Source organism: Corella eumyota, chromosome 2, assembly GCF_963082875.1.
Source record: "Corella eumyota chromosome 2, kaCorEumy4.1, whole genome shotgun sequence".
NCBI classification, from domain to species: domain Eukaryota; kingdom Metazoa; phylum Chordata; class Ascidiacea; order Phlebobranchia; family Corellidae; genus Corella; species Corella eumyota.
The window spans coordinates 16,337,494-16,354,900 of NC_137491.1; the positions used below are offsets into that span (position 1 = coordinate 16,337,494).

Genomic DNA, 17,407 nt, shown 5'->3' on the forward strand with positions numbered 1-17,407 from the left:
GTAAATAATTATATTAAAATATAAGCAATGTTGCATACGTAAAGGACTAATGTCATAACAAGCTAACAAATACCGGCAGCGTGGTGTAGTGGTAAGAACACTTGCTACACCACACATGAGATCGTGGGTTCAATCCCTACTGATCTCATGATGTAGCGCCCTTGAGTAAGGTGCTATAAACGGTATAAACTTCTGCTGAGCCAGCACTTAATCAGCAGCATAATTATCAGACAATTATAATCTGTAATATCTCAAACTGCTAAAGGCAACTCGAGACTGGGTTGGAGTAACAGTTGTTACTCTATGTTTAAGTCGCGCATTCAACTTTCCCACATCGAGGATAAAGATATATACAAAAAAAAAAGGCTGGTCAAGAGGTTATTATTAAAAGGTCCTTTGTTCGATCCCCACTGCTTCCTTGTTGTCACTTTACATTGTTTATATTTTTTTAGTTGTTATTCCAATATTCATATCTGTCTATGGGTTATCCTTATGCGATTGAGTTTGTGCATTACGAAGGCGTCGATTTTTTGTTTTGGTCTGAATATAAATCCAGTCAAATTAATCAGTTCAACGTTAGTGCTTTTCATTTAAACCAAACAAGCAAATTATATTTGAAACATATTGTTCAAGATCACCAGAAAATTTATGAAGTAAGAATTTTTTTTTTTCAATATATTCCTTATACATTTTTGAGCATTGTTTAAAGAAATTTCACAATTTCCCATATTTAAGTATGACTTATATTGCTTTTATGTTATAGTGTTGTTAACAGTATATTTAACCGGCAGCGTGGTGTAGAAACCGGCCACGTGCTCTCATGCTGTAGCACCCTTGAGTAAGGCATTATAAACGGTATAAACTCCTGCTGCGCCAGCACTTAATCAGCAGCATAATTATCGGGCAATTATAATTTCTATAATATCCCAATCTGCCACAGGCAACTCGAGACTGGGCCGGAGTAACTGATGTAGCTCTATGTTTAGGTCGCGCATTCGACCTTTCCACAGCGAGGATAAAGATATATATATACATAAAAATAAGTAAAAAATATATTTTGTTTGCTAAGCCCATAAAAAAATTATCGTTTTAAGTATACTAGTTTATATCTAAAAATGGGCAAGGACAACTAAATGCCTGTTTAAGGTGTCACCAGTTACCTAATATTTAAGCTGTAATGATGGCCCCACTTAAAGGGTATTTTAATATGCAAAAGTATCACCATTTAAATAAATTCATTATATTAAAGTTACGTATTTGGAACAAAACTCAACGAAGTGGTGGTGGTATTTGCGCCAGCTTTGCTTGTGCGCAAAATCAGATCTGTGTGCCTATACCAGTTCAACCTTTTGCCCAATGCTTGTGTTCAGATCAATATGAATTCAATAATGGAACCTGTGTGGGTTAGTAAAGTATATTTAATATTTTTGGAATAACAACTTGATTGCCTGCTATTTGGATTCAGTTTTGGTTGTCATTGTAACTAATAGTATGTATGTGTTAATTTACTTTTCGTACCACAAACGGCAGTTTTTTTTGTTTTATCGGATATACTTACACATCTATTTTATTATATTAAAGTTCTTTTAAATATAGATTACTGTTATGGCTGGTTGTGCTGTAATTTTTTTTGGTGTTTTTTTTTTTAAATTTGTCCTAAATATCAAACTTGGTTTCAAGTTGAATATTAAAAAAAATTATATCAGCAAAATTAACTAACTAACAAAATATTGGTAAAATGAAAAAAATTAACGAAATAAATTTTTTGATTTTATATCAAACTTGTTTAGTTAGTTGTAAACCATTATTTTTGTAGTAACTTCAAACTAAAATTATTCAATTTTTCGAAAATGTTTGTTGATGTAATCGAGACTTATGAATTATATCTAACATGTTCAATGTATATACTATAACTATTTTTAGTTATGTCGTTTTTTTACTTCAAATTTTTTTTAAATTTAAATTTTTATAGAGATTGTTTACCAAACGCTTGACAGCCCGCACTGTCCCGAAGGCTACTTGCCTTGTAATGATGGAAAGTGTGTCTTAAAACAAAGAGTATGCGAGTACGAGAATTGTGATATAGCAAGAACAAAGTCAATGATATCCTGTGGTAAGTACTATAAAAATATAATCAACTTCAGTGGTTTGAATCTTTGTGTAAAATTATCAAGTTTTTTGCTAAATAAATGTTTGTAAGTTATCTAAAAATTGCTGGGCAAGTATAAGTGGGACTCGAACTCAAAACCATTTGGAGTTAATGCAATTTTTATTAAGCTTCATGAGTGGCTTAAAAAACAGAATTCAAAAAAAATTTTTGGCAAAAATTCTCTTGAACCTTTTTATAGAAAATAAAACTGCTTGTGGTAAAGACCTGTTTTTATGCAAATCAATGAATATGTGTATACCAAATAAATGGGTTTGTGATCAAGATAATGATTGCTTTGGTGGAGAAGATGAAAAAAATGTTGACGAATACTGTCCAAGTGGTAATGTTTACTTAATTAAAATTGTTAATGTTGCTTTCATTCAATTTAGTTTTAAGTTTTTCCACTGCAATAAGTTGACTTATAGTGTAAATTTGTTTTCATATATCTTTACCCTAATGTAAAAGGCCAACTTCAGAGCCTAAACAAAGAGTTACATTTGTTAAACCGAACTCGTCTTGATTTACCAATGGCAGTTTTGAATATTAGTGTTGTCTGAGCATTAATTTGTGGATTAGTTTGTACTGTTTATATCACCTTTTTTTTATTGTACCCACGACCTCATGAGTGGTGTAGCAAGTGTTCTTACCACTACACCACGCTGCCGGTACAGTCTAATTATATTTCTCTGATAACATGCCATTAGGCTACAGTAACTTTTTAATTACAGTATTATTAAAAGCCTAATAAACTTGATATATATTTGTTAATTAACATTCCTTTTTTAATATTTCAATGTTTAATAATTGTTTATTTTAGTTAAAAAAATTAATTTTTTTTTATATTTTAAAAACGTATTTTGCTTTAAAGGAATGGTTAAAAAATATATTTTGCATTTACTTTTTTAGAACCATGCTTACAGGGCTTTGAATTTTCATGTGCAAATGGAGAGTGTATTATCTTAGAATGGGTCTGTGATGGAATAAATGATTGTGGTAAACTTTTAATTTTTTTGTTATTTTTTTGCAGGCAATAGCTATTTTATAAAATAGTAAATTAAGTTAGTTTAAAATAACAACAATGATTGATTTTTATGTTAATAATCTCTTGAAGTGCCATAGTTTTCTAATTTTTAATGTCTAAAATACATTCTACTTATTTTTGGTTTTTACTTGGAAAGTCCTGTAATTCGTAATTATGCTACCATTACCATTTTAATGATGTCGTTAAATTATATTTTATCAATTTGCAAATTCTTTAAAACTCTAAATATTCCAGTGATAAAATTTCTAACATAAAACAGACATTTTATTAAATTAATTTTTTTTAATATTTTTTAAATTTTTTTTGGAAAAAACTTTTAGGAGACGAATCAGATGAAATGATCTGCCAGAAAGATAACGACATTGAAACAGGGCCGGGAGATTTTGTTTGTGTAGGTGATAAAGATGTTTCTTGTGGTCCTGGAACGAATGAATGTATATTATCAAAATGGAAATGTGATGGGGAATGGGATTGTTTAAATGGAAGCGATGAGAAAAATTGCAAAAGTAAGTTGAAAATGGAGTTAAAAAGATCACTCTATTGTTTAAAATGATTAAAAACTTTTTTAAATGGATTTTTATTCAATTAGTTGCTTACTATAAATTAATTGTTGTAATATGATACCAAATATTTGCCTAAGCAACAAACAATATTTTTTTTATGTTAAAGACTTATATTTTTTAGTAAATTCATCTTTAATAATACCATGAAAGCAGTGGGGATCAAACTTTACCAGTTTTAACTGTTATATGTAATTAAAAAAAATATTAGCCTGTGCTAGGCACCACATGCAGCATTTTTTTTATTTTAAAGGCTATCAGTTTGACATACTTATTTTTCAGATACCACATGTCCAGCTAACATGAGATCTTGTGCATCATCACACCATTGTGTGTTTGAAGGTTGGTGGTGTGATGGAACAGCTGAGTGCTTGGATAAATCAGATGAACTAAATTGTTCTTGTAATGCATCTGATACTGATAATTTTAAACAGGTTATTATTTGTATTTATTTTTTCTTGATATAAAAATGGGCAAGTTCAGGCTCAAACAAAGAGTGACATTTGTAGACTTGAGTTGACAGATTGGGATAATATTGATAATTATTCTTCTATAACTAACAATTGATTGGCCAGAATTAGATTATATCATTTATTGCACCTTACTTAAGGATGTACAACTTAGAGGCTGTGGAAATTAAACCCAGGACTTTGCCAAGTAAAGGCAATTATTCTAATCACTACACCACACTGCCAGTAATTTTTAAGCTCAATTTATTGGAACAGATATTTATTTTAGATACATTACTTGGCAGAAATTTTTACCCATATTCCTTCATTTAAAATTCGTTTTAATATCTTTTCCAAAAAGTATTTTTCCCTTCTAACTTTAATCATTGGTTGTTTGTTTGGATAATATATTAACTAAGGAATGCTTTTTATCTAATTATTAATTTATATTTTGTTTTATTATTTGTACAGATAAGATGTTACACACAGAAGTATAAATATTCCTGTGTTAAGAAATGTGATGGAAAAGTGGATTGTCTTAAAGGGGAAGATGAAAGAAATTGCAGTAACAATTTATTTTTTTTAAACATTTTTGTTCTTTTATTTTGTTGAATTTGAGTTAAATCTGCTGTTGTTTAGTAAATCGCAATAAACGGTACAAATTACAGTTAAGCCAAAAAGCAATCAGTGGCCAATTTATTGGGCAATATACCAGATTAGTAACATTCTAAACTGCCAAAAGCAATTTGAAACTAAAATGGGATAGCAAATGTTACTTTATGCTCATGCTGTAAAGTTGACCTTCTTACCTTAGGGTTAAATAATTATAAATGACACCAAAATTGTTTTTTTATTTAGATGGCGTTCATCAAGGTACCTGTTTGAATAGTTTATGTCATTACGGTTGTAAGGATTTGGAAGTTGGTTATATTTGCACTTGTCCCGAATTTCAACAACTTGATTCAGATGGAATTACATGCAGAGGTTCAAAAAAATAATTTAAAACTTTAAATTAAATTAAACACTAGTCCAGTTAATTGTTGTAATATGGTCACAACTCACGACTATAAATTTTTAGATTTAAAGTTTAAAAAAATTGTTGATGTCTCACTTTCTAAATGCTTTTCAGTATTTAGACTGGAACAAACATTTCTTTTTTTCTTTCAAAGAGTAATAATTATGCCCCCTATTTTTCTTTATTTAAATTTTATTTTAAACATATTCCAGAGATCAACGTTTGTCTGAAAAAAGGAATATGTAGTCAAAAGTGTTCACCATTAACACCAGGAGAACATATATGTTCATGTTATAATGGTTGGCATATAGACAATAGAGACCTAACTGCTTCCAAGTGTTTATACGATAAAGTCGACCCTCCGCCCTTTATTTTGTATACTAATCGAAAGTCGATTAAATAGTAAGTAATTAGGTTTTAAATGTGACAAAACCTAATATAAATAAAATTAAACATTTACTAGCTAAAACTGAATCTAAATAAATATATTACTAACAAAAATTTTTCGGGATTTTTTGTTTTGTGGGTTAAGAAGTTCAAATATTGTTGCTATTACATTTAATTTCATGACTTTTATTACTAGAGGTTCTCAGTTTGATTCTTACTGTTGTTTATGTTTTTGTTTAGATGTTGTTTAAGTTGTTGTTTAGGCAATGGCCATTATAATATCTGAATCAAAGCTATGTCTGCAAACAACATTACGAATAAACTACGAAAAAATCCAATGTGTTTTTACTTTTGATATTTTTAGCATGGTCTACAATGCTTCAATGAACTCATTTAAAGGTAACCATAAGACTATAAGAAAACTAATTGGTTCCCTAGATCATCCTTTTGGTATGGATATTCATTATCAGAAACAATTAATCTTTTACAATGATGTTGACACTTCAACTGTATCAAGAGCAAAAATAAATCTTCTACCTAATGGTATTTAAAACCAATTTTTTAATATGTTAAATTTTTTTTTAATCGATTTATTTTGTTGTAAGACTGTATTGTAATTTTTTTAGGTGTTGTGAGGGTTTAAATTGTAGAGGTTTAACATGTTAGGTTTAAGGTTTGATCCCCGCTGCTTTTAAACTTTAACTTTCTTATGTTAGGTGCTAACAGTAATTGTTTTTGCTAAGTCTACAAGCTTTTTAAATTATTAGGCTTAAAAAAAGTCTACAAGCTTATTAAATTATAAGGCTTAATTGCCCAATAATTAATATTTTAAAATAAATGTTAAGAAATTAGGACCTAATTAAGGCAAAAAAAGTTACCTTATGTTTAGAAATTGTAGTTTAATAAAAAGATCTATAAAAACCCTTAAGGTAAAAACAATAAAAAGCTTTTTTTTTAAATAATTTCTTTTTTTTGGGGGTCATTTTTTGATATTCGTTAAAATATGTATATATTTTTTTTGATATTTGTTTAAAATTTTTTATTTAGCTAACGCCCTTAAGCCCAGCAACAAGAAAGTTATCATGGACATCGGTTTAACAACATCAGAAGGTATGGCTGTTGATTGGATTGCCGATCGACTTTATATTGTTGAATCAGTGTTGGACCACATTATTGTTGTTGATTTAAATGGGACTCAACAAACTGTTGTATTGGCTGGTGGTATTGGGAACCCAAGGGCTATTGCTGTGGACTCTAGAGTAGGGTTAGTCAATGCATTGACCTAAAGTGCAGTTACTTATTTAGTATAGTTAAGAAAATAGGATTGGTATTGTAAACTAATTTTTAAGTTTATGATGAGTATCACATTTTTAATTTTCTTTGTTCGGCTTTTGTTTTTTTTTAAAATTGGTAATTTTTAGCATTAAGTAACTATTAACTTGGTGATATTGGCCATATATTAATTAAGTCTGATATTTTTTATATTGGGCTTAGTAGCCTAAGTAATTAAAATGCTGTAAAGATACAGGCAGCTAAATTTAAAGTAAAGATTCAAAGTCACCTTACACTAGGCATTTATTTTAATTATCGCAATACGGTCGCAACTCTTAACTAATATTTGTCTGCGATAATTTACCTGCGGACCACAAACAGCAGCTTTGTTTAATTTGTAGGCCTATAGATTAATAATACATATAAAACAATATAAATATGTAAATGTTTTTACCCATGCTCCATTATATATAGATTCTTACATCATTTATGATACTTTATTTTGTAGTTTGTTATTTTGGACTGACTGGGAATCGGAAATGCCTCGTGTGGAGAGAGCAACCATGTCCGGGGATGAGAGGAAGTTTGTATGGAAAGCAGATAAGATGAAAGTGGGATGGCCGAATGGTTTGACGATCGATTATTTAGAGCAAAGATTATACTGGGCTGATGCAAAGTAATAAAAAATAATTATTTTTTTAAATTTTTGAAATAAAACAGATTTTTTTAGAAAAGAAAAAGAAGATTTTAGTAAATCTAATCATTAGCCATAAAAATTAAATGTACTGCACAGAAATTTTTTTAAACACAGGTTTTTCGCGAACCTAAAATTTGATTTCTATTTTCCAATAATTATGTAATCTTTTTAATCAGAAAAAAGATTTTGGTCAGGACTGTTAGGGTAACAATTGTTACGTTTAGGCAGCAAAGTTGGCCTTCCGACATTGTTTAAACTGTCTTTGTCATAAAATAAAAAAAATATTTTTTTAGGTTACTTTCAATCTACTCTAGTGACTACAATGGGGAAAACAAATTTACTGTCTTGGCCAAATCAACCTGGTCATCTCATCCCTTTTCGTTGACCATGTATGGCCAGCAACTAATATGGACCGACTGGCGTTTATCTGTAATTGCCGGGGCATCAAAATGGACTGGAAATGATGATGGGGCATATGCACTAATGCGTTGCTGTCCGAATGATGTTAAAGTGTTCCATGAGACCAGGCAGCCGTGGACATTTGTTGACAGCCAAAAAGGTAGTTGAATATTTAAATTTTTTAAGCAAAAAATTGGTATGAAGTTTTTTTTGTAAATTTTTATTAAAAAGTTGACTTCACGACCTAAACATTTACTACCCAAATCAGTCTTGAGTTACCTTTTACAGTTTTTGATATCATTAATTATTATGCAAGATTATTAACTTAGTGATTATAATTGGGCTTTGTTGGAGTTAGTACAGTTTATGAAGCATGCTATGACATAAAAGACTTGGGAAATTGAACCATTGACCTTATACTGTGAAACTAAGTGTTCTAACAACTACACCATGTTGTTGGCATGTAAAACTGTCAAACGTCCCCATTTTTACCCCTAATTGAAGCTACCCTATTTATTGGCCTGAAGTTTACTCTTTTTTTAAATTGAGAATAGAAATACATTTACATAAACTTTTAATCTTATTTATAAATATTGAAGGCAATAATTTAGTTGTTTTATTGTTAGTTATGTTTTTTTTTTGTATATATCTTTATCCTCGATGTGGAAAAGTCGAATGCGCGACTTAAACATAGAGTCTCGAGTTGCCTGTGGCAGTTTGGGATATTATAGATTTTAATTGCCCGATAGTTATGCTGCTGATTAAGTGCTGGCTCAGCAGAAGTTCGTACCGTTTATAGCGCCTTACTCAAGGGCGCTACAGCATGAACTCAGTAGGGATTGAACCTCGACCTCATGTGTGGTGTACCAAGTGTTCTTACCACTACACCAAGCTGCCGGTTAATGTTAGCCTTTTTATTTATATACATATATAAATTTATATGAAAACTAAAAAAACCTAACTCATGATATTCTATACCAACAGTTGTCAAAAATCCATGTCTTAATCGAACATGTGATGGGTTGTGTTTATTAACTCAAGTAAATGGAGAGTTAAGCTCAGTGTGTTCTTGTCCTATCATGTATAAGCTAGATACTGATAATCAAACTTGTCTACCAGAAAAAGAATTCCTAATTGTCTCGACATCTAACCTGGTATTTATTTTTTAATTTTGAGTTTAATTTTTTTTAGAAATAGGTTTGTTTTTATAAAATGTTATTTGTGTGTACAATTCTGTATTAAAATTGTTACATTTAATTATCAATTAACAAAGTGCTAGTTGATAGCCCGCCCTAGATTTAAATTGTGTTAATATGGTTGCTATAATTTTATTTTGATATGGTTTGCATGTAATAATGGATAATTTACCCTTGCACAACAAATGGCAGTTTTATTTATTTTGTAGGCTTTTAAATTGGACTTACATAAATATATCAAACGTCTACTAAGCTCTATTTTAAATAGATTACTACATGTAAATACATATTTAATACATGTTTCACAATAAATTATCTATAAGTAATACATGGCGGGTAACTTTCATAGTATTTGATTCCATCACAACATAAGGATATTAGTTTGTTTCCACATCGAAGATAAATAAAATTTTTTTTTGTAGATTCAAGTTTTGAGCTTATCTAACTTGAACAAAAGTGTTAGCCACTCTGGTTCCAAGTCCAATGTTGGTGAAGCGAAATTTGTAAGATTTACACAGGATTATATTTATTGGCTTGAGGATGATGTTGTTAAGAGATCCAACATTAACGGAACAGACATTCAAGATATTGTGCAATTGTGTAAGTAGAACATTATTCTTATAATTAATTTTTAATTTGTTTTGGTATTTTAAAACAATAAAAATTGAGGTGTTATAATATTAAGTTTGAAATTTTGGAAAAAAATAATATTTTCTTACCGGGTATTATTGCAAGATGTCTTGAGTTTAATTCTACTGGTTTTTCAACATATTGTCCTTAAGTAAGATGATTCTAATTTTGCTAAGATTTTTTCCAGCTAAAAAACATTCGGTAAGTATATAGATAAACAATATTTAAAACTTGGTAAATACAACTTAAGCTTTGTTAAAATAAAGTTTGTCTTTTTTTTGTATATATCTTTATCCTTGATGTGGGAAAGTCGAATGCCCGACTTAAACATAGAGTACCAACTGTTACTCCGACCCAGTCTTGAGTTGCCTTTAGCAGTTTGGGATATTATAGATTCTAATTGCCTGGTAATTATGCTGCTGATTAAGTGCTGGCTCAGCAGGAGTTCATACCGTTTATATCGCCTTACTCAAGGGCGCTACAGCATGAGAGCAGTGGGGATTAAACCCACAACCTCATGGTGATGTAGCAAGTGTTCTTACCACTACACCACGCTGCTGGTCTTCTCACAAAAAGGATAAACAAAATTAAAAATTTAAATTTTAAAACAAATTTTGATTTCAGATTCCAACAATGTGACAGGCTTAGTAATAGACTGGATAAGAAATTTTATAATTTACATGACCTCTTCTTACCAACAATCTGAGGGTAAAACTAAGTCACAAATTGGAATTGTTTTGCTAGAAGAAAGCGGGTGAATTTATTAAACATTTTTAAACAAAATTATCACTTGATTTAGTATTTTTTTTAATTAATTTTTTTTACAATAGTACAAGCTTTAATTAGAAAATTTCTCAATAGTGTTGTTATTAATTTTTTTGAAATTTTAATATCTTTAATTTATTATGAATGAAAATTTTCACTTATAATGTTTTTTTAATTAAATAGTAATTTTTTAGTAAATAGTAATTTTTATTGGGCTTCAGTGAGTTTCTAACTTAAGACGTTTTATAAAAGTTTAAATTTCTGCATTAAACTAATGAACAAACCTGAATTAATGTTATTAATAAAATTTTTAGGTACAAATATTGGCTTGAGAAAGATATTCAGGGTTGGGAAAATATTAAACAACCAAATTTATTAAGTTGTGATGTTAAAAATGCAGTTCTTTATATTTCAAGTGATAGTGGAGTTTATTCTGTTTCATATGATGGCGCTTCTCTTAAAAAGGTAATTTTTTTAAAATACCAAAAATTATAAATTTAATCGCTTAAACTATATTTAAATAGGTAAAATTTTTTTAAATTTAAAATAATTGCAATAAATTAAAATTATTTATATTCAATATGTTTTAAACTCTTTGTTTTATTAATAAAATACAATTTTTGTCATTTTCCATATATTTTTATGATTATATTAAGGGTTTATTATACTATCTTTGTTTAAAACTTGTAAAAATTTTGTTTTTAGATTGCAAATTTGAAAAATGTCACCGATATGATTTTTGCAAATGGTTCAGTATACTGTGTAGAAGATGGACTGGTTGTTGAGGCATATAACTATGGCAATTCATGGTCCATCATTTTTCATACCATTCGTGCAACTAAAGTGGTTCTATCTGATAACACTTATTGGATTTACAGAGAAAAAAATGGTAAAAAAGGAAAAATTATTGTTAATGAATTGACATTTTTTAAGACAAAGGTTGTGTATCAAAAAAGTGTAAACTGTTTTAGACCAATTACTGTCATATGGTAAAAAAGCGTTCAACAATATGGACATTTAAACAAAAACCATATGACAGAAAATATCATTTTATTAACAGTAAGACATTTTTAGTAATTTTGACATACCCTAACCCCTTCACTGGAAAATACTTCTAACATTTTTTGTTGTTTTTAAAATGTGTTTTTTTTGGTCAATAAGTTTTAAATAATAGAAGGTGATTTTTAACATTTTATTGTTTGGCAAAAAGTAGTATTTGCCAAAAATCGGGTATCATTATCGGGGTCATTGAATATATTTTTAAAGAATCATTAAAACTATCATGTCAAGTTTAACCTAAACTACATTTTTAACATCTTTTTTCCATAAAAAAGTTTAAAAATTGGTATAACAATTTTATATTATATTTTTTAATCTGTTTGAAAACTGTATATTTAAAAATTTTAATTATCTGAAAATTTAAAAACATTTACTATTTATTAGTACAGATTTTAATTATTTTTGAAATATAATTTTTTTCAATAGCTCACGGTGGTGCCTTGTATAAAGCAACCAAACAAGATGGTCAATTTAAATCTGAATTTCAAAGATATATTCAACCAATCAAAGACATGGTGTTATATAATGCTTCAAATATTAATAGAGAAGAGCACATAGATAATAACATGTAACTAAAACTTTATTTTAGTTATTCATTACTAATTTATTAGTTTTATTTCAACGGGAAAAAAAATTATTTGTGTATTAACGTAAATAATTTATACTATTGGTTAATGATTTTTAAATATTGTGTTTTTGTTTTTAATTTTTTGCCTAATTTATGAATTTTTTGAACTTAAAAATCACAGTATGTTTTGATCATATTTAAAAAATTAAAAAAAAAAAATTTTTTTGTTATACTAGTTAATTTGGCACCCTACATGCTGTTGCAACTACTGTTTGCCCATAATTTTTTGTTCACACACCGCCGGTTACAGTTTTTTTATTTTATTCTGAAGGTTTTTAAATTAAACATAAGTAAAATTCCTAATATTTTTAGTTATATGCCATGCATGTTACATAATGGAGGTTGTGAACAGATATGTTTACCAGGCCAATATCCAAATCCAAGAACTTTTAGATGTGTCTGCAGTGTTGGATTTATACCCCAAACTGTTGACACATCAGCTTGCCAAAGTAAGAAATATTTATTTAAAGGATATTAAAATAAGTTGGTAAAAATATCATTTTTTTAATTTTATAAAAACTGGTTTTATGATCTAAATAAAGGTTTATATTTAAATATAAATGAAACAGTCTAATTTTTTTTTTAGGCATTAATTATTTTTTTAGAGCACTCATTACTTTTTAAAGTTTTTATTTGTACAATTTTATTTAGGCACTGAAAAATTTTTGCTGTATTCGCTTGGAAATTCAATGCATGGAATTAGCTTAAACACTGATAATGAAGCGATGGTTCCAATCGATGTTAACTCATTCGGATTGGATTTTCTTGCAGGTAAAAAATCTCAAAAAATATTTTGTTTAAATCCTTAGAGAAATTGACCCCAAATAACTAGAGAAATTGACCCCCCAAATAAGTCTGCCTGACAGTTATCTCCTAAAAATTACTTTCCTTGCTTTAGCTTTCTTAACAATTATTTGTTTTATTGCTATAAGTTTCTTCTGCCGGAATACCTTTTTTGTGATAACTTTATGTAATACAAATTCAACTCTATTTTGGTAGTTGTTTATTGTAGTTTTATAACTACTCTGTTGTTTACATGCTTTTCAAGAGTTTTTTTGAGGGAATATTTTACCCTTGATGTGGAAAGGTTAACTTCATTTCCTTAACATATTGTTTTTAATCTTAACCACTTTGTATTGCTTAAGGCAGTTTGGGATAGTATGGAAAATCTTGTGTAGTAAGGCCAAGTGTTCTACCAACTACACATTTTTTTGAACTATACTTTTAATTCTATTGGTTAGTTTCGTATTAAAAAAATTTAGTTTGAAACTTTTTAATATTTTTAACCAAATTTTAGCAAAGAATCTTATCATTTGGGTGGATGCAAAAAAGAATAAAATAAGATCTTACAACAGAAAAACTTCACAAATGACTGATATTTATTCATCCCTCTCTGACCCAACATCTTTAGAAAGGTAACAGATTATTTTAATGAAAACTTAATTACTTATATTTACAATGTGGTTTATATAGTCAGCCCACAATTTTTTTTTTAATTCTCATTGTTTAAAATAAAAACAAAATTATTAAATAATTTAAAATAATTTATTTTGGTATTTTTTAGTAGCTTGAGTTTATTAAATGAGAATTATGAAGGGTTGGCTGTGGATTGGATGGCAAATAATATTTATTGGACTGATCCTGGATTAGATCAAATTAAGGTATGTTTTACTTAAATTTATAGTTATTTATTAAAACAAATAGGCTAGATACTCATTGGGACACCATATACGGGACACCATATATCCTTCAGTACATATATGTCAGCATCTTCTGTTGAACCAAATATTATCCTAATATGACGAAGGTTAAGATTGGGCTTGGATAGCATATGTCTTATATCTAAGTTGTACTGTCAGCCTTTAAAAAATGTAAATAAAATGTAATAAAAATATAAAATGTAAAAAATTTCATGAACTTCAAAGAGTTTGCAAAAGAAATGTCTATTTGTGTTATGTATTATTTTGCAATGTTAATTTTTTTACCATTTTTTCTTAAAAAACAAAATTTTACATTTTCAGGTTATCAATTTGAACCAAAAATACCCCTACGTTATTTACAAAGGGGGTGACAAGTTAAGGGGTCTTGCAGTTGCCCCGGGTCTTGGGCTATTGTTCGCAACTGATTGGGCGGACTCCTCAGGGGGTATTTTAAAAATGACATTGGATGGATCAAATCCAGTTCAAATTGTAAAAAGTTCTGGGTGGCCTAATGGACTTACTATTGATTATAATGTGAGATTTTTTTATTTTAGAGTAAATAAATTCTAAAATTTGTTTTTTATGTGGTCATTTGTTAAAAAATAACATAACTATTGTTGCAAATTACTGACAGTTTTTTATAAAATTTGTTATATAAAATATATATTAATTTTAGAACATATTTTAATAATAAAATACCCTCTTAAATAAGATGCTATAAACGGTATGAACTTCCGCTAAGCCAACACTTAATCAGCAGCTTAGTTTTTGGGCGATTATAATTTATATTATTCTAATCTACCAAAGACAACTTGAGACTTGGTTGTGGTAACGGATGTTACTTTGTGTTTAGGTTGTGAAGTTGACCTTTCCACATCAAGGATAAATAAATATTAAAAAAATAAAATAATATTATTGTTGATTGCCCTCTTTTTTTAAATGATTGCCCTATTTTTTTAGTGTAAAAATATATATTACAAAACAATTTTATAATTTTATATAATTTTATTTTTTTACATTGCAGAATAATTTAGTGTATTGGTGTGATGCAAAACAGGACAAGATATTTTCGGTAAATATTAATGGGGGGATTCCTGCAGAGGTGATCACAATTAATCAAAAAAGAACTTTTGGGATCACTTTTTATGATGGAATATTATATTGGACCGATAGGTTAGTCGAAGTTACTTTTTTTTTTATTTTACTTCTATTTCTTAAAAGATTTTTTTGACGTTTATGTGTTTTGCCAGAGTTGGTATAAAATTTTACTAATAAATCCTTTTCTTTAAATTTTATAACCTATAGGTAGTTGACCTTTTTCAATGTAAGACCTGCTGTTTAGTGGTTAGCAGACTCTATAAGACTTTTTTTGTAATTTTATAAACTTAAAACTATACCTATACCACTAAGGTTAACCTACTGTTAAAATTGTTCATGTTAAAAAGTTTACTTAAAATTTGGTTATATTTTTACTTGTAGGTTGCAGATGCAGCCAAGCACTAAAAAATCCCTAAAAAATTTAAAATTGAGCATTGACTCAATCTAATTTTATAAGATTTTTTTTCTTTTTTTATGTTAGTGTTTATGAAGGAGGCTCTATCAGTTCTTGCAATGTTACCGATGGTTGTTCTAATATACAAAGACTTTCTTCAGGCCTTGGTTCAAACTTACTTGATGCTGTTGTATATAGCCAACAACGCCAGCTTGGCACCAATCTATGTTCAGTTAATAATGGTATGCAACATAAAATAACATGTAGAATTTAAGAAAATTGTTGTTTTTTACAATAAAAAAATTATACTTAAAGGCATTCTTTGTTTTTCTAAATATTTTATTTTGAATTTGACTTTGTTGATGGCCTTTTTATATTCCTCTTTTTAGTTGCATTTACTATTTTATTAGATATTATTGCTTTATTATAAAATTTTATTAGAAAAAGGTGCCTTATTTTATAATAATGTTTATCTATTCTTTGTATGTTTCAGATTTAATTATTTTACATATTCAAATTTATGTATTGTTTTAGGAGGTTGTGAGCAACTATGTTTTTACATAGAAACTAGTCAAATAAAATGTGCATGTATGCATGGTGTATTGAATCCAGCTAATAAAACCTGCAGTGGTAAGTAATTAAAAAAATTTTATATACAAGAATGGACTTGAATCAAATAAGTAACATTAATTTTCTGTGTAAAAAAATCTAAAACCAACAAACACATTCTTTTTTTGTTGTTTCAAATAAATTACTTAATAACCCTTTATTAGCAAACTATTCCATTTAAAAATTACTGATACAATTTTTGGTTTACAATAACAAAAATTTTTGTCTTTTTTTAACAGCGTTTGATAAGTATCTTGTATATTCTGAGCGAACCTCCTTACATAGCGTTGATGTTAGTGATCCTATGAGCTATAATGAACCCATTCCAGTTGTTAAGGTATATAGAAAACAATTTTTACACATTAAATTTAAAATTTCTGTGGTTTTAAATTTTTATAATTTGTAAATGCATCTCATATTTTGGTGCTTATGCCACAATGTGAAAGCAGTGGTAATTGAACCCAGGACCCCTTACTATGTTTCTTATTTGGTGCTTATTTACCAATTTTAAATTTTTTTAAATTTCTGTTGTTTTGATAAAAAAACAATTTTCTGTTATTTTTAGAATGCAGACAAAATGGAATCTGTAATAGTTATGGCAATGGATTACAATGGTGGAAGATTGTTCTACAGTGATATGACTATTATGACAATTTACTCCATTAACACCAACTATAAAAGTCCCAATTACATGGAAATAACCACAGTAGTGGAACGTAATAGTAAGTTCTTAAAATTTTTCAGGTTTATATACATATGATATGAAACTATATTTAACGGGCTTTTCTATTTGTTAACTGATGTATTCAAGTTTTTTTTTCTGAATTGGAAAGTTAGGTTAAATGAGATTTTATGCCGTAAGATTTTTATTAACCCTTATTGTCTTAAAAATTACACATTTATATGAATATTATCAGTTTAACATTTATTTTACTTTAATTATTAAAAATCCTAATTAAATTAAAAGTTTTATATATATAGGCTATATTTTATTTAAAATTAATTACCATTTTTAAAAATGCCTATTTAAAAATTATATTTAAAAATTAATTACCATTGTTAAAAATGCCTATTTAAAAATTAATTACCATTTTTAAAAATGCCTTGGAATTGAATGCTAATAATATTTTTTTAATGTATATTTTTTTGGGGAATTCTAGCTGGCAGCTGGGTGGAAGGAATGGCTTACCATCAGATTGAGAATGCTCTTTATTGGACCACTTCATTAACCCAATCAATCAAAAAATATAATCTTAATCAACCTAATTCAACGATTCAGACAGTTGTACCCAGCACTGCACCTGGTGACCGTTTAAGAGCTCTCGGGTTATACATATGTGAAAGGTTAGTAACAATAC

The 17,407-nt window shown here is 28.3% G+C and overlaps 1 protein-coding gene across 3 annotated transcripts in view; it reads left to right on the forward strand.

Annotated features, from left to right (window-relative positions):
• The window catches only part of LOC145743114 (low-density lipoprotein receptor-related protein 1-like), a 54,531-nt gene that overhangs the window by 9,949 nt on the left and 27,175 nt on the right, over positions 1 to 17,407 (forward strand). The window contains exons 18-48 of one of the 3 annotated variants that reach the window (XM_082561008.1): positions 453 to 653; positions 1,250 to 1,403; positions 1,973 to 2,113; positions 2,349 to 2,489; positions 3,056 to 3,142; positions 3,512 to 3,697; positions 4,034 to 4,185; positions 4,672 to 4,765; positions 5,059 to 5,184; positions 5,428 to 5,617; positions 5,967 to 6,145; positions 6,650 to 6,866; positions 7,383 to 7,550; positions 7,865 to 8,130; positions 8,955 to 9,124; positions 9,589 to 9,766; positions 10,421 to 10,550; positions 10,876 to 11,026; positions 11,267 to 11,450; positions 12,047 to 12,188; positions 12,561 to 12,697; positions 12,900 to 13,019; positions 13,546 to 13,663; positions 13,813 to 13,909; positions 14,270 to 14,482; positions 14,973 to 15,121; positions 15,528 to 15,682; positions 15,975 to 16,070; positions 16,289 to 16,386; positions 16,615 to 16,771; positions 17,210 to 17,393. In XM_082561008.1, coding sequence (XP_082417134.1) covers positions 453 to 653; positions 1,250 to 1,403; positions 1,973 to 2,113; positions 2,349 to 2,489; positions 3,056 to 3,142; positions 3,512 to 3,697; positions 4,034 to 4,185; positions 4,672 to 4,765; positions 5,059 to 5,184; positions 5,428 to 5,617; positions 5,967 to 6,145; positions 6,650 to 6,866; positions 7,383 to 7,550; positions 7,865 to 8,130; positions 8,955 to 9,124; positions 9,589 to 9,766; positions 10,421 to 10,550; positions 10,876 to 11,026; positions 11,267 to 11,450; positions 12,047 to 12,188; positions 12,561 to 12,697; positions 12,900 to 13,019; positions 13,546 to 13,663; positions 13,813 to 13,909; positions 14,270 to 14,482; positions 14,973 to 15,121; positions 15,528 to 15,682; positions 15,975 to 16,070; positions 16,289 to 16,386; positions 16,615 to 16,771; positions 17,210 to 17,393 — 4,781 coding nt within the window. Of the gene's footprint in view, positions 1 to 452; positions 654 to 1,249; positions 1,404 to 1,972; positions 2,114 to 2,348; positions 2,490 to 3,055; positions 3,143 to 3,511; positions 3,698 to 4,033; positions 4,186 to 4,671; positions 4,766 to 5,058; positions 5,185 to 5,427; positions 5,618 to 5,966; positions 6,146 to 6,649; positions 6,867 to 7,382; positions 7,551 to 7,864; positions 8,131 to 8,954; positions 9,125 to 9,588; positions 9,767 to 10,420; positions 10,551 to 10,875; positions 11,027 to 11,266; positions 11,451 to 12,046; positions 12,189 to 12,560; positions 12,698 to 12,899; positions 13,020 to 13,545; positions 13,664 to 13,812; positions 13,910 to 14,269; positions 14,483 to 14,972; positions 15,122 to 15,527; positions 15,683 to 15,974; positions 16,071 to 16,288; positions 16,387 to 16,614; positions 16,772 to 17,209; positions 17,394 to 17,407 lie in introns of those variants that run through there. The other 2 variants (XM_082561009.1, XM_082561010.1) reach the window with 2 other exon arrangements.